General features: G+C 48.6%; 1 protein-coding gene and 1 non-coding gene across 7 annotated transcripts; one reads left to right on the top strand and one right to left on the bottom strand.

Moving 5' to 3' along the window:
• Window positions 1-2: 2 nt before the first annotated feature.
• On the bottom strand, window positions 3-19,298 carry TCFL5 (transcription factor like 5). 6 transcript variants are annotated; one of them, XR_004970117.1, is made up of 7 exons: window positions 18,601-19,297; window positions 17,869-18,055; window positions 17,151-17,313; window positions 14,877-15,120; window positions 12,129-12,270; window positions 841-985; window positions 3-745 (listed from the first exon to the last, which is right to left on the bottom strand). XR_004970117.1 is itself a non-coding variant. In XM_036323587.1 (6 exons), exons 1-6 carry the CDS (start codon window positions 19,248-19,250, stop codon window positions 623-625), a joined length of 1,458 nt encoding a protein of 485 aa, XP_036179480.1. In that variant the 5' UTR covers window positions 19,251-19,296; the 3' UTR covers window positions 3-622. The 6 variants fall into 6 exon arrangements, 4 of the variants coding, with proteins under 4 accessions (XP_036179480.1, XP_036179479.1, XP_036179478.1 ...); XR_004970116.1 differs by lacking the exon at window positions 841-985 and adding an exon at window positions 1,710-1,971 and having other exon boundaries at window positions 613-745; window positions 18,601-19,298; XM_036323587.1 differs by lacking the exon at window positions 841-985 and having other exon boundaries at window positions 14,877-15,117; window positions 17,199-17,313; window positions 18,601-19,296.
• On the top strand, window positions 17,430-17,547 carry LOC118663890. The gene has a single exon (XR_004970191.1). It is a non-coding gene; the product is annotated as a small nucleolar RNA SNORA1 (small nucleolar RNA).
• Window positions 19,299-24,039: the final 4,741 nt, after the last annotated feature.

Below are 24,039 nucleotides of genomic sequence, written 5' to 3' on the forward strand. Positions count from 1 at the left end.
ACTCAGTTCTGAACAATAGTTTATTACATAAAGTACTGACTCAGTGTGAAAGTGAGGTCACCAAAGCAGCCCACGGTGACAACATCTCATCTATGGACAAAGGAGCTTTAAAGATGTCTCTGGAAGTTTCCTAGCAAAATTCTGCAATGCAGTCCATGTGACTGGAAGTCGTTGCAAGGGGAGGCGATAAACAAATGAAATGAATTTCCAAACTACTTCTAGTGAAGAACATTTTGACTTTTCCAATTGCTAAGGGGGCGTTTTTAAATGTAAAGGAAATAAGTAAAAAGCAGTGTACCTGTAAGACTAAAGAAATTACAAAGGGTGTTCATTTGTTAAGTTATCATGTTAAGAAAACATGATGGAATCAGACAGATAATTGAAAAATTACTAATTGTCACAGTGTCTGCATCCCAATGGTCTAAGAGGACAGTAATGGACAAATATTTTGTTTTATATTTTGTTCTAAATATTTTTACAAAATGTGCTTTCAAAGTCCCCACTGGAGTTCCAACTTGAGTCATGTCCCTCGAGAGTTGGCGGCTGGCGCAGAGCTCCAGGCTGGGACACGCCCACGGCCGGGCAGAGGCCGCCTGCTTCCAGGAACCAGTGTCCAGTCTGCTCACTTGATCTCCATGGCAGGGCTGCTCTGTAGACTCTCCTGCGCGGGGCACGTCGCCAGGGAGTCTGGTCTGGTCAACTTTAGCCTCCTGCCAGTTTTCCCGCAAAACACACTCTCAAATTCCTACCGTTGAGAAAAGATCATTAGTGTACCAATCCATAGACATGAAAATTGCTGTCTTCGAAAACACAAAAGGTTGAAAGTAAGAGCTAACCTACTTCAAAATATACAGTTAGCCCTGGCCAACGTGGGTCAGTGGTTAGAGCGTCAGCCCGAGCACCAGAAAGCTCTGGGTTCCATTCCGGTCAAGGGCATGTACCTGGGTCACTGGTTCCCAAACTTACGTCACATCTTGCTAGGGGTCTGTATAATAAAAATAGGGATTTAAACACTTTTCTCATAAGTTACACTGACATTCACTTTTAATTTTCCAACAGCTTCTCACAATACCTGGTCAGACTCTAAGACCCTCTTACGGTTTAAAAGCAACCACATTTGCATTTGTTTTACCGTGGTAAAATATATTCAGCAGGAACTTCACTGTTCTAACCATTTGTAAGTGTGTGACTCAGATGCATGAAATATATCCACACTGTTGTATAACCATATACATTTCCATACGTCTTGTTTGGTTTTTTTAATATATTTTATTGATTTTTTTTACAGAGAGGAAGGGAGAGGGATAGAGAGCTAGAAACATCGAGAGAGAAACATCGACCAGCTGCCTCCTGCACACCCCCCACTGGGGATGTGCCCGCAACCAAGGCACATGCCCTGGACCGGAATCGAAGCTGGTACCCTTGTCCTCAGGCCGACGCTCTATCCACTGAGCCAAACCGGTCAGGGCATCTTGGTTTTTTTTTTAGGTACAGAATTCTTAATTAAATCTGGGTTTATATATTTATTGTGGTAAAATATACACAGCAGGAAGTTTACCATTTTAACCGTTTGTAAGTGTACAATTCACTGCCAGTAAGTACATTCGCACTGTTGTGTTACCATCCCCTCCATCTATTTCCAAGTTTTCCATGACGCCAAACTGACACTCTGCCCCCATTAAACACTCACCCCCAGCCCCAGCATCTACCTCTGTCTCTGTGAATGTGGCTCCTCTAGGCCCTCATGTAAGTGGAATCACAGGACTTGTCCTCTGTGACTGGCTGATGTAACTTATATGTCTTCCAGGTCCCTCCATGTCGCAGTTGTCAGGACTTCCTTCATTTTTATGGCTGAGTAACAGTGCTTTGTGTGGATAGAGCACATTTTGCCCGTTGTGAATGATGCTGTTGTGAACATTTTCATACAAGTATCCATTTGGGTTCCTGCTTTCAATTCTTTGGGGTAAATACCTAGAAGTAAAATTGCTGGATCTTATGGTAGTTCTATGTTTAACCTTTCGAGGACACACCATATTTATTTTTTTTCATCTTTACAGTTTAGAGTATTACAGATGTCCTCCCCTTCGCACCCCCCGCCCCCGCCATTTCTCCCCTCCACCCAGTTCCTACCCCAAACTAGGCCTTCTCCACCCTATTGTTTGTGTCCATAGGTAATGCATATACACCTATAAGATCTTCGGTTAATCTCTTCCCATGCTCCACTCACCCCTCTCCTCTGAGATTCGTCAGTCTGTTCCATGTTTCCATACCTCTGATTCTATTTTGTTCATTAGATTCCTTATTTTTTTAGATTCAATTATGACAGATATGTATATATTGCCATTTTATTGTTCATATTTTTTATCTTTTTCTTTTCCTTTCTTCTTTTCTTAAAGAATACCCTTCAACATTTCATGTAATACTGGTTTGGTGGAGATGAACTTTTAGCTTTTTCTTGTCTGTGAAGCTTTTTATCTGACCTCAATTCTAAACGATAGCTTTGCTGGGTAATCTGGGTTGTAGGTCCTTGCTATTCATCACTTTAATATTTCTTGCCACTCCCCTTCTGGCCTGCAAAGTTTTTGTTGAGAAATCAGCTGACAGTCATATGGGCACTCCCTCGAAGGAACTGCTTTTCTCTTGCTGCTTTTAATTTTTTCTCTTTGTCTTTAACCCTTGGCATTTTAATTATGATGTGTCTTGGTGTGGGGCCTCTTTGGGTTCCTTGTTTGGGACTCTCTGCACTTCCTGGACTTGTAAGTCTATTTCTTTCATCAGGTAGGGGAAGTTCTCTTCAAATAGGTTTTAAATATCTTGCTCTCTCTTCTCCTCTGGCACCCCCATAACGCAAGTGTTGGTATGCTTGAAGTTGTCCCAGAGGCTCCTTATATTATCTTCAAATTTTTGGATTCTTTTTGCTCCTCTGATTGGTTGTTTTTTGCTTCCACATATTTCAAATGGTTGATTTGATTCTCAGAATCTTCTACTCTACTGTTGATTCCCTGTAAATTATTATTTATTTCAGTTAGTGTATGCTTAATTTCTGACTGGTCCTTTTTCACTAAGATCCTTGAAAATCTAAGTCCCTTGAAGCTCTCATTAAGATCCTTGAGCAACCTTATAACCATTGTTATGAACTCTGTATCTAGTAGTTTGCTTGCTTCCATTTCTTTCATTTGTGATATGTTTGTCTCCGCATTTTGGCTGCTTCCCTGTGTTCCTATGTATTAGATAGAGCTGCTATGTCTCCTGGAATTAGTAGAATGGCTTTGTGGATTAGGTGTCCTGTAGGGCCCAGTGGCTCAGCCTCTCCAGTCACCTGAACTGGGCACTCTAGGTGCGCCCCTATGGGTTGTGTGCAGTCTTGTTGCAGTTGAGCCTTGATTTCTGTTGGCGTCACTGGGAGGAGCTGACTTCCAAGCCAATTGGCTATGATGACCAACTGTGTCTACAATGGAAGAGCTGCTGTACAGGAAGACACCCCACTGGAGCAGGACTTGCTTCAGTGGGGCTTTGGTGCTCACTGAGTCTGCCCCTTGACTGTGTTACTTGTGGATGTAGAGTTGCTATTCATCACTTTGGTGTGGTCTGAAGCTGTCTACTGGGTGCACTGGCTCTGGGGCCTCCCAGGGGTGCAAAGTTGGCCACTGCCTGCAGTCATCCTGCAGAAGCTAGAGAGATCTGCAGGTGGCTGAACTAGGAAGAGCTCAGGCAAGGCCCAGCTGTGAAGCAAGGCAGGCTGGTGCTGGTGCCAGGTCTTAGGCCTTTTATTGATAGATTTCATGCCAGCTGCTGCTTGTTTGAGAGATTTTAGTAAAGTCTGAAGCCTGAGCCAGGACAGACCATTCATATGGAAAAGCCACTGCAAACAGCTTGGGTGGGGCTGCAAATTGGATGGGGCAGGGTCTCAGGGAATCACCAGGGTGGAGCAAACAGTGTGGGCCAAGGCTGATGGAAACTCATATGTGGCTGCCAGTCAGCTCTGCAACGGGGGAGGTCCCAGCACAGGAACAATGACCCCTACAAGCACCATCTGGGAGAAAGCCGCCCTGAGCTCCTGCCCAATGCTAAACAGTCCAGTTTCTCCCTGTATGTGTCTGGGTCCCCCACCCTTGGAGCTCAGAGGAAGCGGAACCATGTAAGTTTGTGTGCGTGCCCTTTAAGGGGATCACCTGGGTCTCCAGCAGGATTGTCACTCAGCCACAATCCCTTCCTGTTTTTACAGCCCGAAGTTATGGGGACTTCTCTTCCCAACTCTGGAACCCTGGGCTCGGGGTCTGGTGTGGGGCTGGGACCCCCTGCTTCTCATGGGAGGCATTGGAGATACCCTTCCCAATTAAAAACATGCCACTTGTGGGTGTCAGACCAGCCCATTCTGCACCTCTGCCCCTCCTACCAGTCTCAATGTGCTTTCCTCTTTACTTCTCTAGTTGTAGGACTTCCATTCAGCCAGATTTCAGGCGGTTCTGAATGATGGCTATTCTGCATTTCTACATTAGTTATAATTTTGATGTGGTTGTGAGAGGCGGGGAGTACTGGTGTTTACCTATGCTGCCATCTTGGTTCCCCCTCTGGCTGCACCAATTTACAATCCCACCAGCAATCCCAAGGGCTCCAATTTCTCCACATCTTCGCCAACACCTGCTTGTTTATTTTTTTGTTTTGTTGGGGGTTTTTTCTGTAGCCACAACCGATGAGTGTGAGGTGATATCTCATTGTATTTGCATCTCTCTGATGAGCAGTGATATTGAGCATGTTTTCATGTGCTTACTGGCCATCTGCATGGCCTCTTTGGAGAAGTGTCTTGCCAGGTCCTTTGAATCAGGTTTCTTTTGTTTGCTGGCTGTAGTAGGGCACAGTTCATTCATGCCAGGAAGGTAAGTGGCAGCACTCTGTGGGCACTGGCTGACCCCAGTAGTCTGGAGTGGTGGGCGCTCCACTGGACTGCAGTCTCAGTGGTGTTATGACCAAGGACCCTGCCATGTGCAGCTTCGCTCAGAAGCCGTATCTGTATATAAATGTACTCTAGACTTTGTAAGGTTTTAGTGCAACTTAAGACAAACCACATTTTGATAATTCCCTATGTTCTGATACCCAAAGCCCAAGTATAAAATATCTGCCTATATTTGAAAGGGTAGAATTTACCTTTTTAAAGAAATTGATTTCAGAGAGAGGAAGGGAGGTGGGTGAGTGGGGCGGGGGGAAGAAACATGGATTTGTTGTTCCACTCATCCATGCATTCATTGGTTGATTCCTGTATGTGCCCCAACCAGGGATTAAGCCACAACCTTGGGTGCATTGGGATGATGCTCCAACCAACAGAGCTACCCGGCCAGGGCTAGAATTTAGCTTTTAAAATAACCAAATAAAGCCCTGGCTGGTGTGACATCCTGTGCACTGAAAAGTTGCCAGTTCAATTCCTGGTCAGGGCACATGCCCAGGTTGCAGGTTTGCTCCCCAGTCAGGGTGCATGGAGGACGCAACCGATCTATGTTTCTCATATCATTGTTTCTCTCTCTCTCTCTCTCCCTCCCTCCCTCCCTCTTCTTCCCTCTCTCTCTCTGAAATCAATAAAAACATATTAAAAAAAAAAAACTAAATAGAAGTCAGAAACAAAACAGCCATTTCTCAGATGGAAAAAAGGTACTTGGAGAGATTTTCTAAGCCATCTTCGCACATGAGGCTAACCCCGGGCACATCTTTAATTTTAGTATTTTGCCAGAAGTGGGTTGAGCCATGCTCTATCTGGACTCTCCCAGGGTCCCGGGGAACCCAAGTCCCTGGGAGTTGGGGTGACTGTGAAACAGTGAGACAGGGGCCTCCTTAACCCTCCTCAGCTAGTCATTGTCATTCTGCTCTCTCAATTAGCATCTGTTTTCAACCAAACAAGTGAAAAGGCTGAGTTTTAAGGGATTTTTATAATTTATCAGAACACCTTGACATGACGTCTGGCCAAAGTTGATATTCGCGTTAGATTTCTAAGTATGAGAATGCCAATAACAAAAACTGTACTTCTTAAGAGGAAGGAGGTGTTCTAATTACATGTCAGGAAATGATACCAGGAAGTTCCGAGTAAGAACTCATGTCAGTAGAGACAAAGGGTTAAAGACACATGGAGGGTCTTCGAATTGATACAACAGCCACACAGGAAGGAGACAGAACAAGGAATGTGAGGGCCTAACAGAGCTCTGAACTGTGTGACACAAACAGAATTCAAGGGGATGACAAAGCCGATCTCAGTGGGAGATGTCACACAGGCCTCTGGGGACCCGAGGGGACAAAATCACAATTCATAATCTTGACCTAACAAACAAGGAAATTCACTCAAAGAAGGGTGCATGTTCTTTCCAAGTGACCACAGAACCATAAAAAATTGACCACAGCCCTAGGTGGTTTGGCTCAGTGGATAGAGCATCGGCCTGCGCACTGAAGGGTCCCGGGTTCAATTCCGGTCAAGGGCACATGCACGGGTTGCAGGCTCAATCCCCAGTGTGGGCATGCAGGAGGCAGCCGATCCATGATTCTCTCTCATTGTGGATGTTTCTCTCTCTCTTTCCCTCTCCCTTCCTCTCTGAAATCAATAAAGATATATATTTTTTTAAAAATTGACCACAGGAGAGGTCACATGGTAGTCTCAATAAACCTCAAAACTACTTTCTATACAACCATCTTCATTGATCACATTGTGAGAAACAGACAGGAAGAATGAAAATCTGTGGAAAATGAAAGCCCTCCTTTGCAGGGTTCATTAAAAGAGACAAACCAAGGACATCAGAGATACTTGGAGACAATGAGGCATTACCCTAGGCCAGTGATGGCGAACCTATGACACGTGTGTCAGAGGTGACACGCGAACTCATTTTTTTGGTTGATTTTTCTTTGTTAAATGGCATTTAAATATATAAAATAAATATCAAAAATATAAGTCTTTGTTTTACTATGGTTGCAAAGATCAAAAAATTTCTATATGTGACATGGCACCGGAGTTAAGTTAGGGTTTTTCAAAATGCTGACACGCCGAGCTCAAAAGGTTCGCCATCACTGCCCTATGCTGGGGGTGTTTTCCAAGGAGCACGGAGACCGGTCTGCTCTATATTCACTGACCAAGAGGGGAGAAAGGCTGAAAGTAAATGAAGTCAGCTTGCAACTCAAGCACCAGAAAATCTAAACTTAAAAAGAAGGAAATGCCGAGACCGGTTTGGCTCAGTGGATGGAGCGTCGGCCTGCGGACTGAGAGGTCCCAGGTTCGATTCCGGCCAAGGGCATGTACCTGGGTTGCGGGCACATCCCCAGTAGGAGATGTGCAGGAGGCAGCTGATCGATGTTTCTCTCTCATCGATGTTTCTAACTCTCTATCTCTCTCCCTTCCTCTCTGTGAAAAATCAATAAAATATATATTTAGCCCTGACCGGTTTGGCTCAGTGGGTAGAGCGTAGGCCTGCGGACTGAAGGGTCCCAGGTTCGATTCCGGTCAAGGGCATGTACCTTGGTTGCGGGCACATCCCCAGATGGGGATGTGCAGGAGGCAGCTGATCGGTGTTTCTCTATCATCGATGTTTCTGACTCTCTATCCTCCCTCTCCCTTCCTCTCTGTAAAAAATCAATAAAATATATTTAAAAAAAAAAATTATATATATATATATATATATATATATTTAAAAAAAAAAAAGAAGGAAAGAAAGAGAGGTACGGTTTAAAAATAATTAACAGAAAAGCAAATTATGATAGAAAACACATTCCTACTGACTCTCCTGTTCCCAATCCAAGAGGCCAGGAACAGACCAGGACCGGTGCTCTGGGAAGACCCACAGCAGAGCCAGGACACTGGGATGAGGGACAAAGGAGCAGGTGTGATGGAAGAACGAGGGAGGAACGAGCTCACAGCACAGAGCTGTGGAGCACTCCCCAGGAGGGTCTCCCCACAGTGCCAGCCCCCAAGCCAGGCGGCCACTCTCCTGCCTGGGAGCGAGGGTCCTGCTGGAGGTGATGAGGGAGGGGTCGTGTGCACCAATGGTGAGATCCCCAGCCGCTCCGCTCCCGGACTGTCTGAATGGGGGGCGTTATAGAAGGAGGGAGGGGAGCAGGTGCTTCAAGAGAAGCAGGAACACCAGGGAGGGTGGTGACCTGGGGACTGGCGGCGGAGGTCAAGGTCAGGTCAACACAATCACCTTTGACCCATCACTGGCTAAACAGGCACTAGGCAGTCAAAGGCAATTGGAGAAAGGAGATGGGACAGGCAATTCCTTTGAGCGGTGCAGCTGAGCAGCAAGGAGGGGGATAGTTGCTGGCAGGGGACAAGGGCCCAGTTCTCGCAGGGGAGTAACTATGGGACAAGTAACAGCACCTCTGCCCCTAATCCCAAGCAGGTACTGAAGGACAGTGACCATCTGGCAGAGCTGTCCCGTCCCCTGACTTCAGGTGGAACCAGAAAGGGCACAGCAGAGAGGCAGGGATGAATGACGGTCTGGGGAGCCCCGTGACCTTGGACCCCCGGGACAACAGGTGCAGTGTGAATGTTGCCCCTGAACTACTAGTAACAGTGTCGGTATAAAGTCCTGTCTCTGACCACGTGCTCTCACTGAAACATACACAGAAGGCCAGGTGCAAAGCGGCCTTGTGCCTGCAACTCACTGTCAAAGGTTCAGCAAAATACAGATTCTGCACAGAATGGAGCAAATGGGGCAACACGCCAACAGCTGGCGGCTCTGGGCGAAGCCAGGAGGGTATATGAGGGGCTCTCAGTCCTATTCTTGTCATTCAAGTTTGAAGTAGCATCGAATTTTAAACTGCCATAGTAAATAAATAATAAAGTGAGCCATCTAAGTGCAGAATTCTTCTGACACCTGGATGCCACAATAACTAATGGAGGGACCCCCAGTTAGAGGCCGCAGAATATAATGAAATGCAAACCCCATGGCTGGTCACTGGTTCAGGGAAAAAACACAGCTGAGTCATTTTAAAAGCAGTTTGGGGACATGTGACTATTAGACATCAGAGAACTACAATCAATGTGGGAGGCATGACAATGGCCTGGGGAGGAAGGGGCATTAGGACACACGAGCAGACATTCAGCGGAGAAGGGTCACGTCTGCAGTTGTCTTTGAAGTCACCTAGCAGTCGTCCTGGGCACTAAACAGTCTGGGAAAGACCATGGGTTCCGCCCGCCCACCTGTTTCTCCCTGTCCACCCAGCAGCTCAAGCCAGAACCCCGAGTGCTCCCCAATCCCTCCTCCAGCACGCCCACATCACAGCGAGCGCGGGCCTCCGGCTCCCACCGCAGCGCCCAGCAGTCTCGGAGAGCGGCTCTGCGGCCCTCAACCAGCGTCTTCACCTTCACTCCCCCCTGGACCTCTCCTACCCAGAGTCCAGGCTCTGCACACAGCAAAGCGTCAATCACAGCGTGCCACTCCGGCCTGACCCGTCGAGGCTGTGGACACCTGGCCTCAGACGCGCGCTGCGGCAGGGCCCGCACGGCAGTGTCCCCTCTTTGAGACGCTGGGGACGCCGCCCACAGGCCAGCGGGGTCTCCATGTATTTAAAGTATGACTGAGCAGAAGCCTGGATGGAGCAGGAAAGGTTTGTGGAATTCAATGTGTGCTAAGATAACTCAGGAAAATTACTTCAGACTCTCATGCATCGTATTCTGAGAACAAAGACATTCATGCAAGTAGAAGGGTGAGTTACTGAGAAACAGTGAGGCCCACGTGCGTTTAGGCCAGTGATGGCGAACCTATGACACGTGTGTCAGAGGTGACATGCAAACTCATTTTTTTGGGTGATTTTTCTTTAACACATTTCGTACCGCCCAGGAGTTTTCTCGTGTTTCGCGCCATCTGTTAAGGACCCCTCACGAGTGTTCTTGTTTTTCACGCCCATGGAAAAAGGAGCGAATCTAGATACTTACGTAAATTTTGTTTGGTCCCTCTTCATAGAGAAAAATGTTTTACGCAGCACCATACGTTAAAAAAGTACTAGGAACTTTAATTGTTTAATTGTTTTTGTAAATAAAAATGTTATAATTATTGGAAAACAACACCTAAAGTGCATTATGATGATTTAAATAACGTGCAGTTTGCCCAAAAACGTGCGATCCCTGGTGTACGTCTTAGAGATTTCTATGCGGTACGCTATGTGTAAAATGGCATTTAAATATATAAAATAAATATCAAAAATATACATCTTTGTTTTACTATGGTTGCAAATATCAAAAAATTTCTATATGTGACACGGCACCAGAGTTAAGTTAGGGTTTTTCAAAATGCTGACACGCCGAGCTCAAAAGGTTCGCCATCACTGGGTTAGGCTGTTTGCCTCCTAATTCCCGCCAGTTGCCAACTGGCGTCACTCCGGCCTGTTTCTTGATGTTCCTATGATCTGATGCAGAAACAATCTACAAATTCAATATAATTAAATTTCAGAAATGCCCAGTATGCATACTGTCCATAAAACATAATACCTATAAATCAATCTGAGAGTGTGTGTATATTTAACAAGGTTTTTGCTGTTGTAATGCCTTCATCATACTTGAATGAGTTCTATCAATAATTTTCTAATAGGTACACAGAGCCAAACATTAAATCATTTAAAAAGTGTAAAAGCTTTATTTTATTAAAATAACCCCCAAAAAATAAAATAAAATAAAATAACCCCACAGTCTACCCCTAACAAATAGTGTTAAAGAGCAACTGCATGACAACTATAAATGATCCGTTAGAGCAGTGGTTCTCAACCTCTGGCCCTTTAAATACAGCTTCAAAGGGGTCGCGACACACAGGTTGAGAACCGCTGCCAGAGGGAATCCGACATAAGCATTGCTTGGAAATGCAATTAAATAGACAGTGAGAACCAGGACAGAGATGAAATATGAAGCTCACACGCCGCAGACCAGGGAAGCAGAGCCACTCAGCACGGCCGGCCACGCGTGCAGCGTCCAGCATCTGGACACATGAGGCTCTTTTTTTTTTTTAAATCCTCACCCAAGGATGTTTTCATAGTTTTGTTTTGTTTTTTAAGAGAGAGAGGAAGGGGGTAGGGGAGAGAGAGAAACATCATTTGAGAAACATCAACCAGCTGCCTCCTGTACACACCCCGACCAGGAATCAAACCTGAAAACTAGGCATGTGCCCTGACCAGGAATCAAACCCACAAGCTACTGGTGTACAGGACGACGCTCCAACGGACTAAGCCCCAGCCAGGACATGAGGCGCTTTTTAAAAAGGTTCCATGTTTATCACACCAACCTCAGCTTGGCTCTCCAATCAGACTCATGCTGCAGCTCACTTCACTAAAGCCTCCTTACCAGTCAGCCTGACCACTAGCTCTGCAGCCAACACGGGAGCCCTGGTGTCCGGAGGAACACAGAAGCCACAGCTGACACCACCTGGGTTCTCTCCTCTGAGCCAAGGAAGGGGCGGACAAAAACCACACCAAGCATTCGGTCCAATGGGAACCCAACAGATGGTCAAGGACATGCTGGCCCGAGCCCCAGGTCACCCAGTCACCCAACCCACACAAGTGTCTCTCTTTCTGCCTTTGGAGGCACTGAAGTCCAGACCATTTACTTGACATTTATCTGCCCTTTGCTTGCTTTATCCCTTTGGGTTTCCTGAGGGCAAAACCACTCCCTCCTCCAGTCTCTGAAAGCCCCCCTCGCCCAGTCCAATCCACCACACACAGCAGGTGCTCAGCCTGTCTCGAGGGCGACCCCCGTCATCTCCACTATCATGGAGTGAGCAGGCCAGGCGGAGGCCACTTGAGCACACGCCACGAGCACAGCTCTTGCTCACAATGACTCCGTAACGTCTGATTCCAGGACACAGAGGACAGTTTGGGATCTTCAGGGAAAAGGACACATAAGAACACTGATAAGCTGACAAACTCCTAAAACTCACCTGGCCTCAATACTCACCTTAATTTAATGTTTTTATTGATTTCAGAGAGGGAGGGAGAGGGAGAGATAAAAACATCAATGATGAGAGAGAATCACTGATCGGCTGCCTCCTGCACACCCCACACTGGGGTTTGAGCCCACCACTTGGGCATGTGCCCTGACCAGGAATCGAACTGTGACATCCTGGTTCATAGGTCGACGCTCAACCACAGAGCCATGCCAGCCCGGCAATACTCACCTTCTTAAGAGAATCTCCATGGCGCTCCTGAATGTACTTTAGGAACGCAGTGGTCCACTGCAGGGTCGTGGCCTTATCTGTCTCGGCGTTGCAGAACGGGACCAAAAGATTCAACTCATCACAGCAAATGCGGATTCTGCGCCTACAGCAAAATCCAAAGCAACACAGAGAATCTGAAGCAAACACAGAGCTGAGCAAATGTGTGTGTCACTTGAAGAGTCAGAGCGCAGGGGCCTGGCACCAAGTGCACGGGCAGAGGCCTGTCCCCCCAGGACCTGGTGCTCTTGACTGCCCTCACCCAGGCTCCTTCCCTCGGCCACTCCTGCCCTGGGCACCCTCCTCGGGGAGCTTCCCTATTTACTTCCCAGGGGCCAGATTCAAGGGTCTAGACCAGTGGTTGGCAAACTCATTAGTCAACAGAGCCAAATATCAACAATACAACGGTTGAAATTTCTTTTGAGAGCCAAATTTTTTAAACTTAAACTATATAGGTAGGTACATTGTTATTAACTTAATTACGGTACTCCTAAGCTGTCCTTTGCTGAAAATGTCCTCAATCTGAGGGGTCGACCTCAGCGAACGTACCCCCACTTCTTCTAATGTCACTTCTTCAAAAGAGACTCACCCAGGCTGAAAACCGACTTCTGCGCATGGGCCACGAAGTTTCAATCGCACTGTACGTGCACGCCCGCACATGGTATTTTGTGGAAGAACCACACTAAGGGGCCAAAGAGCCGCATGTGGCTCGCGAGCCGCGGTTTGCCGACCACTGGGCTAGACCAACGACAGACCCAAACCTCTGAAACTGGAAGCTAAGTGTCGTGTTACTTATTGGGCAGGTCACCCTCTCCCTCAAGTTAGTAAGCTGCCCGCTTTGTGCCCAGGATGAAGATCCCAGCCTCACTTCGTCAAGGGACCTGGTTCAAAAAGGACCACAGACACCAGTCTGTTAATGTCTGGAAACCTGGCCGCCTTAGAGACCAATCAAATCACAGCTGGAGTCACGACTAGGCCATCTGTAACTTGCACACATATGGCTAGTGACGTGCGGAGTCCGACCTAAGCTGACACTAAACAATGCACAGGGCACGGCCCTCATCCTGGTCTCCTGCTGAGCGCGCAGGATGTCACGGGCCTTGTGAACACAGCTGGCATGAACACAGCTGGCACTTAGCGGTGCTCTCCACCCCTCATCAGCTTGTTTAATTTTAACGTAAACCTACGTGGTAGACAGTAACTCTTATAGACGGAAGCTCAGGACAGGATGGAAAGAGCTGGCGGAAGGAAGGCTGTTACACTAGGACATGGCAGTGAGAATAGAAACTTCCACTGTGAACATGCAAGGGTTTTCCCAGAGCAGGTGCTCAGTGAATGTCCTCTAAATAAATGCCAGAGGAAAGAAGCTCTGTCACCTGGTGAGCTCAAGGGTGTGTGTGCATCACAGTCCATGGGACCTGGCTGGCTTAACTGTATCCCTTTAGAGCAGGGGTGGGGAAACCCGGCCCTCAGACCATATCATGCCCTCGAAATCATTTGGTTTGACCCTGTAAGGCATTAGGGGTGAGTTAAATGTTTGATCAAATGTAGCAGCTAATTTTTAAGCTGATAATCTTGTCTGGCCCGAGAATGATGTTACAAATATCCAAATGGCCCTGGGCAGAAACAAGGTCCCCATCCCTGCCTCAGAGGGGTAACCTGCCTCAGCCCCACCATGGGGCTTCGTCTTGGTCCAGGCTGCACCTCCTGAGCCTACAACAAAAACTGGTCCGCGTGCTCAATGAATGACTCAGTTAACTAACTCTGTGTTAGAAAATACCATGTAAAATCCCAGCTGTAAGAAACACTAACCACCCCGATTCTACACAGAATCTGCAAATATATGTAGAGACAAAACGACTTCACAGTTTTAACCCCCTCCTTCCCCAACATTCTTAAAGGAACCAGGACAAACTGGTGACAAGGGCTGCAGGGGAACTGCCGGCAGGCCACCCACCCTCAGGAAGGCAGGCATGCCCATGAGGCTGGCCTGGCTGGCATCTGGGAACTTCAGATTTCCCACCATTGTGAGTTAAGAGAGGCTCCCTGTGCCTAAGCCAGCGGTTCTCAACCTGTGGGTCGCGACCCCTTTGGCGGTGAACGACCCTTTCACAGGGGTCGCCTAAGACCATCCTGCATATCAGATATTTACATGACGATTCATAACAGTAGCAACATGACAGTTATGAAGTAGCAAAGAAAATAATTTTATGATTGGGTCACATGAGGAACTGTATTTAAAGGGCCAGAAGGTTGAGAACCACTGGCCTAAGCGGTTTATACAATGTGGTTTCCATGAAACACAGGCTCTCCTTCTGGGTCTGGAGCCTGACTGTGTGCTGGGCAGGGGACGCCCACAGGACTGGTCCCCAAACAATCTCGGGCATGGAGTCTGCTGACAGCTTTCACACATCCAAGAACTCAGGGCTGGGGAGTGAAGTGCTCCCCTGCGAAGAGCCCTTGGGAGGCCCCGCCCTCATCCCCCCACCTTCTCAAATTTTTCCATGTCTTTTCTAATCAATCAGGATGGTCTGGGGGTGTTGGGGACCCCAATCCACCCAGCAAAGTCCACATTTACTCGTGCGAGCTCTCCCCGCCTTTGAACACAGACACGGCTACTCTCGTTTTTACGGCAAGGTGCCGTTATTACTAACGTGTCTAAGGTAAGTGTCCACAGATGCTCCAAAGCTCGGTCCCGCGTACACACATTACCTTCTGTCCCTCTCCATGCGGTTGTGCCTTTCCCTGCGCTGTGACCTTCCGCCCGGGGCGCTCTGGGACTGCTCCCCAAGATGAGACTGTGATGACTCTGCAGACTGCCAGGAGCCCTGGGCGGTGGTGGCACCTTCACCCACGTTCTGAATCTCTCCGAGGGCTCTTCGCTCCACACTGGTGTCCAACTGACGTATCCTACTCCGATTCCTCTTATTTATCGCTTGTTTGCACAGCGCTTCTTCTTTGCAAAATAAGAAAAAAGTGGTACTTTAATTATTTATTTTTAACTTACCTCCAGTAATGCTGAATACATTTTTGAAATCTTCAATCCAAGACATAAACATTAATGGGGAAGGAGCAGAGACCTGAAGAGGACGAGCTGGACACGAAGGCAACTCTGTGTGAGCAGCCAGCTCCAAGCTCTTAGTTCCAAACACAAAACTAGACACAGACCTCTAACCAAATTACAACATGCTGAGTGTTAATCAGCATAGCCCTGCCAACCCCCCCGCCCCCCCGTTAATCAACAGGCGTTAACTGTCATCTATGAACAACCAAGAAGTTATTTGATTTTTCTGATATTCAGAGTGGGGGGAAAAGCTGGAATTATCCTATATAATAAAGCGGGAATATGCAAACTGACCATCGCTCTGCCGCAAAGATGGCTGCACCCACAGCTGAGGCGAGTTCCCATAACAAGCCTTAAGGAGCAATCAGCAGGGACCTGAGGCTGCACGCCCCCACCCCCGTGGGGGTTGACAGGGGACCTCAGGCCATGCCCCCTGCCCGGCAGGGATTAATGGGGGACCTCAGGCCATACCCCCCACCCCGGCACCGGGCCAGGGGACCTGAGGCCTTGCCCCCCACCCAGAGAGGCTTGACAAGGGTGAGACCGGCTGGGTCTGGATCTAGCCCAATGAGGGAGGGGGCAGCTGGGTGGGTCTCGCGTGATTTTGAGGTGTGAGCGGGTGGGTGGGGACTTAACTCTGGATCCCATGGTGCACCCCAGACTGACAGGAAGAAGATTTTCATATACATTTTACTAATTTTCTTTCATCTCTGACACTTCTATTATAGAGAAAAGGCAAATAGCAATATTAAAATATTTCCTCTAATTAATCCCCTTTTAATGGGCCACTAGTTCTAATATGACAACTGCATTTCTCAGAAGAGGACAAATGCTAAGTGGTTTAAGATTCAACTCACGCTCACCTTACAAGTGATTCTTCCCACCTGAGGAGCAATCACATCAGAGCTACAAAAATACGTCATGTTTCCACCAGACACAGAACAGCAGACACCTAACTGGTGTGTGTGGTGACGTGCATCCTGAGAAGCCACATTCAAAAGAATCACCACATTTCAGAATATTGGACACAGGGAATTCACAGGCATTGGTAATGTTTTATTCCTTAAGCTGAGTAAGCAGTACAGGAGCTATTTCAATCTTAACCTTCACACCTGACAAATGTTAACATATACTTTTGTGTCATAAAAACAAGGAAAAAATTAGTTATTGCCACGGGAGAAAGCAGTAGCCCTCCACCCCATCTGGTGTTCATAGCTCTCGGAAAGCCGAGTTGCCTTCAGCCGTGTCTGTTTCTACATCACCTTATGGCTCCTTGCCTCCAACTCAGACCTCTGCCCACCCACGGACTGTCTCCTAAAGCTTCTAGCAGATTTCAGGCCTTGCCTCACTCACAAGGAAAATAAAGACAAACAAGCCTATGTGCTTTGGTGACTTGAAGGTAACTGAAACTCTATATAAGTCTATCATTTTTGTTAGGGTATTTACTATTAAGAACAGGCAGCCCGAACGCAATGTTTCCATACCAACTGTAAGCATGATGCCTATAATTCGGGCAAATGCTGAAAGTGAGGTAGGTGACTAGGGCAGTGATGGCGAACCTTTTGAGCTCGGCGTGTCAGCATTTTGAAAAACCCTAACTTAACTCTGGTGCCGTGTCACATATAGAAATTTTTTGATCTTTGCAACCATAGTAAAACAAAGACTTATATTTTTGATATTTATTTTACATATTTAAATGCCATTTAACAAAGGAAAATCAACCAAAAAAATGAGTTCGCGTGTCACCTCTGACACGCGTGTCATAGGTTCGCCATCACTGCCCTAGGGGAAGATGGAAGCCCTGAGATACAGACACTTCCAAGACGGTCATGTTCATAAACCACCACCCCCTCGAAAGACCACAAGGACAGGAGGGCAGAGGTCAGACAGAAGTGCCTGCTCCCTCCTGCTTGGTGGCTTACCTCCCACTTTAATCCAAACCTGTTCAGGCAAAGCTTTGTTTCTACTACCTAAAGTCTGCTTCGTGGATTCAATTTCTTGTTGATAACAGAAAGAAAATGCTCTCGGCAATCCAATATCCTGATGTTTGGCAGCCTCCAGTATAGAACAGGAGTTATTAGAACTCTGGAAAAGATGAAGCAACGGGAACTTGATCACTATGCGCCTTCTCTTTTCTGCACAAATACAACGCGGTAACAGCAGTGACGTCAAAGCTATTAACATGCAACGTGAAGAGCTTAGGTCACAGAGGACTTTTGAAAATTCCCTAACCAATTTGTTAATGTGGCTACATTGAGACACAGATTATGCTTCCATCACAGTAATTTTATTACAGTGGTGACGAGACCTGTAACACTTTTTGAAAATAAAAAAAAATTCTCTAACCACATAAATGCTCTCAATTTTATATGTTGTTTCTTTTTGTATTAAATTTTAGAGAGAGAGGAAGAGAGAGAAGCATCGATGTGAGAGAGGAACAGCAATCGGTCACTCCCACTCATGCCCCAACCGGGGATTGAAACTGCCCTGACCAGGAATTGACCCCGCCACCTTTGGCTGGATGGAATAACACTCCACCCAACTAAGCCACAAATGCTATCTATTTGAAAAAGTTAAGAAAATCAATGAAAGAACCTAAGTAAAGAGGTTAAGGTCACTCAACAAAGCCACTTTCTGCACCTGCGTCTGAGAGAGGCTGGTGCCCCCGCCAGAGGAGCAGGCGTTCGCAGTGAACAGGGGGTAGGTGAGCTGCAGGGTCGTGGCGGCGGCGGCGGTCTTATTTTTCACTAACGCTGTGCATTTGTTTTGTTGCTGATGAAGAGGAACGTTCATTAACTCAGATGGATGTCGAATAAGAGTCACCAAACTGCCGAGACAAAAGAAGACGCAGAAACACGTGATGACTCGGCAGGAAAGCTTCCTGAAGCACGCCACCATCTGCCATCACCTCCAAGGTTAACACTGCATTTTCTAGGGGTGCTCCAATCTGTCGGGAGGAACACGCCCATCACCGAACTCTCTACCAAGCAACTGTCAACTGATGCAGTGGACAAGCTCACCTTCTTCCTCACGAAGGGAAGGGGCTGTCATCCTTTAGTTATACCTCCTCCTCCCCATCACGCCCTGGACACCCATCTCTTTTGAGAGCCATCCTCCAAAATCATGACTGCATAAAACGGGGAACCTGTAGGTGGGATGGATGGCAAGCTGCAGGGTCACGGGAGCAGCCAGGCTGAGAGCTCTCCGGAGCGGGCGTCCGTCAAAGCCTCGTCCTCAGTCCCCCTCACCGACCCAGCGGGCCTGCCCCTGCTGATGGCAGCCAGAAGGAACGGGTGCCCCTGCACAGGACCCTCCCACACCCACACCCGCGGGACCCGTCCTCCGCCCCGCCGCCCGCGCCCAGGCACCCACTTGTTGAGCGCCACGCCGGGCTCGGGGGGCTCGGCGCCGCGCGGGGCGGGCGGGGGCTCGGCGGGGATGCTGTTGAAGCGGTCCTCCAGGCGGACGCGCACCGCCGACTTGGCCCGCGCCTCGCCAGCGCCCTCCACGTTCTCCTTGCCGGCGGCGTCGGGCGCCTTGGGCCGCGCTGCGCCGGGGCCCGGGCCGTCGGCGCCCGGCGTCTTCTCGGCGGCAGCGGCGGCGGGGGGCGCGCCCGCCTCGCTCAGCAGCATCATGCGCAGCTCCTGGAAGTCGATGTGGCCCAGGCACGGGTTGGCGCCCGCGAAGCCGCCGTCGGCCAGCGCCGGCGGGCACAGCAGCGGGTACACGGGCGCCGCGCCCCCGCCCGCCGCCGCCGCCGCGCCCCCCGCCGCCGCCGCGCCCCCCGCCGCTAGGAAGGCCGAGTTGAGGCGCGTCTCGAGCTCGCCCTCGGCCGCCGCCTCCATGTGCGAGTAGAGGATGTGCTGCAGCTGCGTGTACTCGACCTCCGTCATCTCCACCAGGCTCAGGTCGGTGGTCGTGAAGCTCAGCCCCGCCTCGCCCAGCGCCGCGTCCGCGCCCTCGGGGCCCGCCGGCCCGCCCGCCTGCGCCTGCGGCGGCTCCCGCGGCCCGGGGCCCGACATGCCGGCGCCAACGGCGGGGGGCGCGCGGCGGGCCGGCCGGCGTCGGACGCGCTCAGGCGGACGGCGCGCCGGAAACCGCCGGTCCAGCGCGCTTGCGTGGCCCCGCCCCCAACGGCAGCCCCTCCCCCTGCGCGGGCCCCGCCCTCCAACCGCCCGCCGCCCCGCCCCTCGGCCGCGGTGGCCGGGCCGGGCCGGGCTGCGCGCGCACGCGGGGGTGGGGCCAGGGTTCTTGGGTCCTGACGGACGGGGTCCGGGGACCGGGGTCCGGAGACCGAAAACCACCTAAGCTTGGCGGTAGCCGCGCACACTCCACCGAGTTCACGGAGCTACGGGGTGCTGTGCGGCTCCCCACTTCTCAGCATGCGGGGCGGACACGACGTCTCCATGCGCCCCGACAGTAGACGGGTGAACAGTGCTCCAAACCCAGTGTGACAGGCAGGCTGCGTGCCAGTATTTACCAGGGCGTGTGGTGCCCTCCACGGACACCGGCCAAGGGACTAAGATTTGCACAGCTTTACTGAGCTCCTGCACAGTCCCTACTGCTCGTCCATTGTAGGGGGTGGGCCTCTGTGACCCATCTCCAGCAGGGTGGGCTTTGGATGGAATTTGCTGAATTTCCCCAGGTTAAACAGAATGTAGGGAGGAGGGAACAGGATATAGGAACAAAGAACTGTGGACGTGGGCCAGCATCACGGTGGAAACGCCCGAACAGGGGGATGTGGGGGCAACTGGAGAAGGCCTCAGCCCAATTCTTTTAAATGGCCCAATGGGAGACATGGAGGAAACAGGTGACTCCATAATACTCAGCCAATGAGGAACTGGAGGAGGGACTGAATAAAGCGGTGTTTGCTGCTCCAGGTGTTCTGTACCAACGGACACCCACTCTCCAGAGCGTATTAAAAATCTCGTTTTGGCCATACTTCTGTCTGAGCCCATCATTTGAATTCGGACAGGTGAGCATTTCTCACATCCATGTAATGTGCGGCCCAGTGGTTGTGCTCACAGCGCTGCACTCATCACCCCAAGAGGAGGCGAGTGAGCACCCCGCTGCAGGGCTCCTTTGCACACATAGCAGGCCCAGGCCCCTAACCTGTAAGAAAAGGAAAGGCCAAATGGGAGAGAAACCCCGAGGAAGGAAGCGGCTTCACAGAACGAGGGCAGCACTGCCCAGCTCTGGGAGACCCCCGCTGCAGTCAGTCACTTCAGGGGCTCTGGGCCACCCAGTAAGCCATAAGCACCATCCATCTGTCCGCGCGAGCCTCACATGACGAGGACCAGAGCTGGACCTGCACCTGCTGCACAGACACGACCAGCACAACCCCAGGTGAAGACCAGACACAACATTACAGGAGAGTAAAACTCCAGAGCAACAGCCCCCATGAACAAGTAGGCAAACATTTTTTAAAATACTCACCCGATAATATATTTTTATCGATTTTTTAGAAAGAGAGAAACATCCATAGGTTGCCTTCTGTACATGCCCAACAGGGGATCAAATCTAAAACCTAGGTATGTGCCCTGATGGGGAATTGAACCCACAGCATTTTGGTGTGTAGGACAATGCTTCAACCAACTGAGCAAGTATGCAAAATTTTTTAACAAAATCTTAGCCAACTGAACTCAACAAGATTAACAAAAAGGAGATTATGATGCAAGCTTTGTGTACTTTTAAGAGTCAACCAATAGAAATTACCATATTAGCCCTAACCGGTTTGGCTCAGTGGATAGAGCGTCAGCCTGCGGACTCAAGGGTCCCAGGTTCGATTCTGGTCAGGGGCATGTACCTTGGTTGGGGGCACATCCCCGGTAGGGAGTGTGCAGGAGGCAGCCAATCCATGTTTCTCTCTCATCGATGTTTCTGACTCTCTATCCCTATCCCTTCCTCTCTGTAAAAGAAAAAGATCAATAAAATATATTTTTTTAAAATTACCGTATTGACAGATGAAAAATATCAGCCATATGATTACCTAAACAAAACAAAACTGGTCCTAGTCGTTTTTACTCAGTGGATAGAGCGTCAGCCTGCGAAATGAAAGGTCCCAGGTTTGGTTCCAGTCAAGGGCACATACCCGGGTTGTGGGCTCCATCCCCAGTGGGGGACTTGCCAGAGGTAGCCGATCCATGATTCTCTCTCATTGTGGATGTTTCTATCTCTCTCTCCCTCTCCCTTCCTCTCTGAAATCAAATATATACACACAAAACAAAAAAAAACTCCGATGTTTGACTAATCCAACATCCATTCCTGATAGAAATTCTGCCAACCAAGAGCACACAGGAAATATAACTATAGCTAATGTCAGACTTGGCGGTAAAGAGCAAATGCCCCCACCCCCGGGTGAGGGAATTAGCCAAGATGCCCACAGTCACCACATCTGCTCAGCGTTGTACAGAGGGCCCACTGAGCACAACAAAGCAGGGGAGAGACAGGCTTTCAGGTGGAAGAGAAGTGCCTTTACTTGCAGATCCCATGCCCATCTGTGCAGGAAATCCCACGGAAATCTATAAAAGCTAGTATGTGAATTCAGCAAGGTCACAGAATACAAGAACAGCATGCAGATGTCCATTGTGTTCCACATACCAGTGATACACAGGTGTGCACTAAAATTAAAATATGCCAGTACACTCACTCAAAAATACGCTTAGGTGTAAATTTAACAGAATTTTGAGAGTAACTGGATGCTGCACAGATATGCTCCCAGGAACAAACTGGCATTACAACTAAAATACAGAAAAACTTCCTGAATAATCAACATAAAACTCGCAGAAGAGAACCCTGATACCTGAGGACCGAAAGTGGAGATGGCATAGAGACTGGAAGAACAACATAAGTAGATTAGTTTTTGAAAGTGTTCAGTAGCTGCACATTTAAATCATTTGCTTTAAAATAAAAAAAATAAATTTAACAGAATTTTAACAGGAATAGAACATGTATGTTGGATATCACACTGAATCCTTTCACGGCCCTAAAATCCTCTGTGCCTCACCTCTTCATCCCTCCCCTCAGCCTCTGGCTACCACTGATCTGTACTGTCTCCACAGTTTTGCTTTTTCCAGATGTCACATAGTTGGAGTCACAGATTGGCTCCTTTCAGATTGGCTTCTTCCACTCAGTCATGCATTTCATTCCTCCCTGTCTTGTCATGGCTTGTCAGCTCATTTCTTTTTTGGTGCTGAACAATATTCCCCTGTCTGGCTGACCTATCCATCCACCTGCTGAAGGACATCTTGGTGGCTTCCAAGTGTTGGTGATGATGAATAAAACTAGGGGTCCAGTGCACGAATTCATGCACCAGTGGGGTCCCTCGGGCTGGCCTGTGGGATGGGGCCAAAACCGGCTCTCCGACATCCCCTGAGGGGTCCCGGATTGCGAGAGGGCACTGGCCAGGCCAAGGGACCCCAACAATTTACAATCGGGCCGGGGAGGGACGTGGGAGGTGGCCAGCCAGGGAGGGACTGAGGGAGGGCTCGAGGGCATGTCCAGCCTGTCTCACTCAGTCCTGATCAGCCAGACCCCAGGAGCAAACTAACCTATAAATGGGAGCGTCTGCCCCCAGGTGGTCAGTGCACATCATAGCAAGTGGTTGAGCAGCCTTAGCATATCATTAGCATATTACACTTTGGTTGGTTGAATGGATGACTGGACGACCAGGCATTTAGCATATTAGGGTTTTATTATATAGGATGACTATAAACATACATGTGCAGGTGTTTGGTTTTTTTTTTAATTAAATCTTTATTGTTCAGATTATTACATTTGTTCCTCTTTTTCTCCCCCATTACTCCCCTCCTCCCAGTTCCCACCCCACCCTCCACCCTCACTCCCCACCCACTGTCCTCATCCATAGGCGCACGATTATTGTCCAGTCTCTTCCTGCATCCCCCACACCCCTTTCCACCCCAAGAATAGTCAGTCCACTCCATTTCTATGCCCCTGATTCTATTATAACCACCAGTTCATTCTGTTCATCAGATTATTTATTCACTTGATTTTTAGATTCACTTGTTGATAGATGTGTATTTGTTGATCATAATTTGTATCTTTACCTTTTTCTTCTTCCTCTTCTTAAAGGATACCTTCCAGCACTTCATATAATACTGGTTTGGTGGTGATGAACTCCTTTAGCTTTTTCTTATCTGTGAAGCTCTTTATCTGACCTTCAATTCTGAATGATAGCTTTGCTGGGTAAAGTAATCTTGGTTGTAGGTTCTTGGCATTCATCACTTTGAATATTTCTTGCCACTCCCTTCTGGCCTGCAAAGTTTCTGTTGAGAAATCCGCTGACAGTCATATGGGTACTCCCTTGTAGGTAACTGTCTTTCTTTCTCTTGCTGCTTTTAAGATTCTCTCTTTGTCTTTTGCTCTTGGCATTTTAATTATGATGTGTCTTGGTGTGGTCCTCTTTGGATTCCTTTTGTTTGGGGTTCTCTGTGCTTCCTGGACTTGTAAGTCTATTTCTTTCACCAGGTAGGGGAAGTTTTCTGTCATTATTTCTTCAAATAGGTTTTCAATATCTTGCTCTCTCTCTCTTCTTCTGGCACCCCTATAATTCGGATGTTGGTACACTTGAGGCTGTCCCAGAGGCTCCTTGCACTGTCTTCGTATTTTTGGATTATTTTTTCATTTTGCTTTTCCGGTTGGGTGTTTTCTGCTTCTTCTTATTTCAAATCGTTGACTTGATTCTTGCGATCCTCAAGTCTGCTGTTGGGAGCCTGTATAATATTCTCCACTTCAGTCAGTGTGTGCTTAATTTCCAGTTGATCCTTTATCATAACCTGGAGGGTCTGACTA

This window comes from Myotis myotis, unplaced genomic scaffold, assembly GCF_014108235.1.
Source record: "Myotis myotis isolate mMyoMyo1 unplaced genomic scaffold, mMyoMyo1.p scaffold_m19_p_9, whole genome shotgun sequence".
NCBI classification, from domain to species: domain Eukaryota; kingdom Metazoa; phylum Chordata; class Mammalia; order Chiroptera; family Vespertilionidae; genus Myotis; species Myotis myotis.

Coding starts and splice junctions, on each gene's coding strand:
- TCFL5 (XM_036323584.1), bottom strand. CDS start 19,250: ATGTCGGGCCCCGGGCCGCGGGAGCCGCCGCAGGCGCAGGCGGGCGGG. Junction 15,121..17,150: donor GGTTTGGATTAAAGTGGGAG/GTAAGCCACCAA, acceptor TATTTTGCAAAG/AAGAAGCGCTGTGCAAACAA. Junction 12,271..14,876: donor CGCATGGAGAGGGACAGAAG/GTAATGTGTGTA, acceptor ATTTTGCTGTAG/GCGCAGAATCCGCATTTGCT.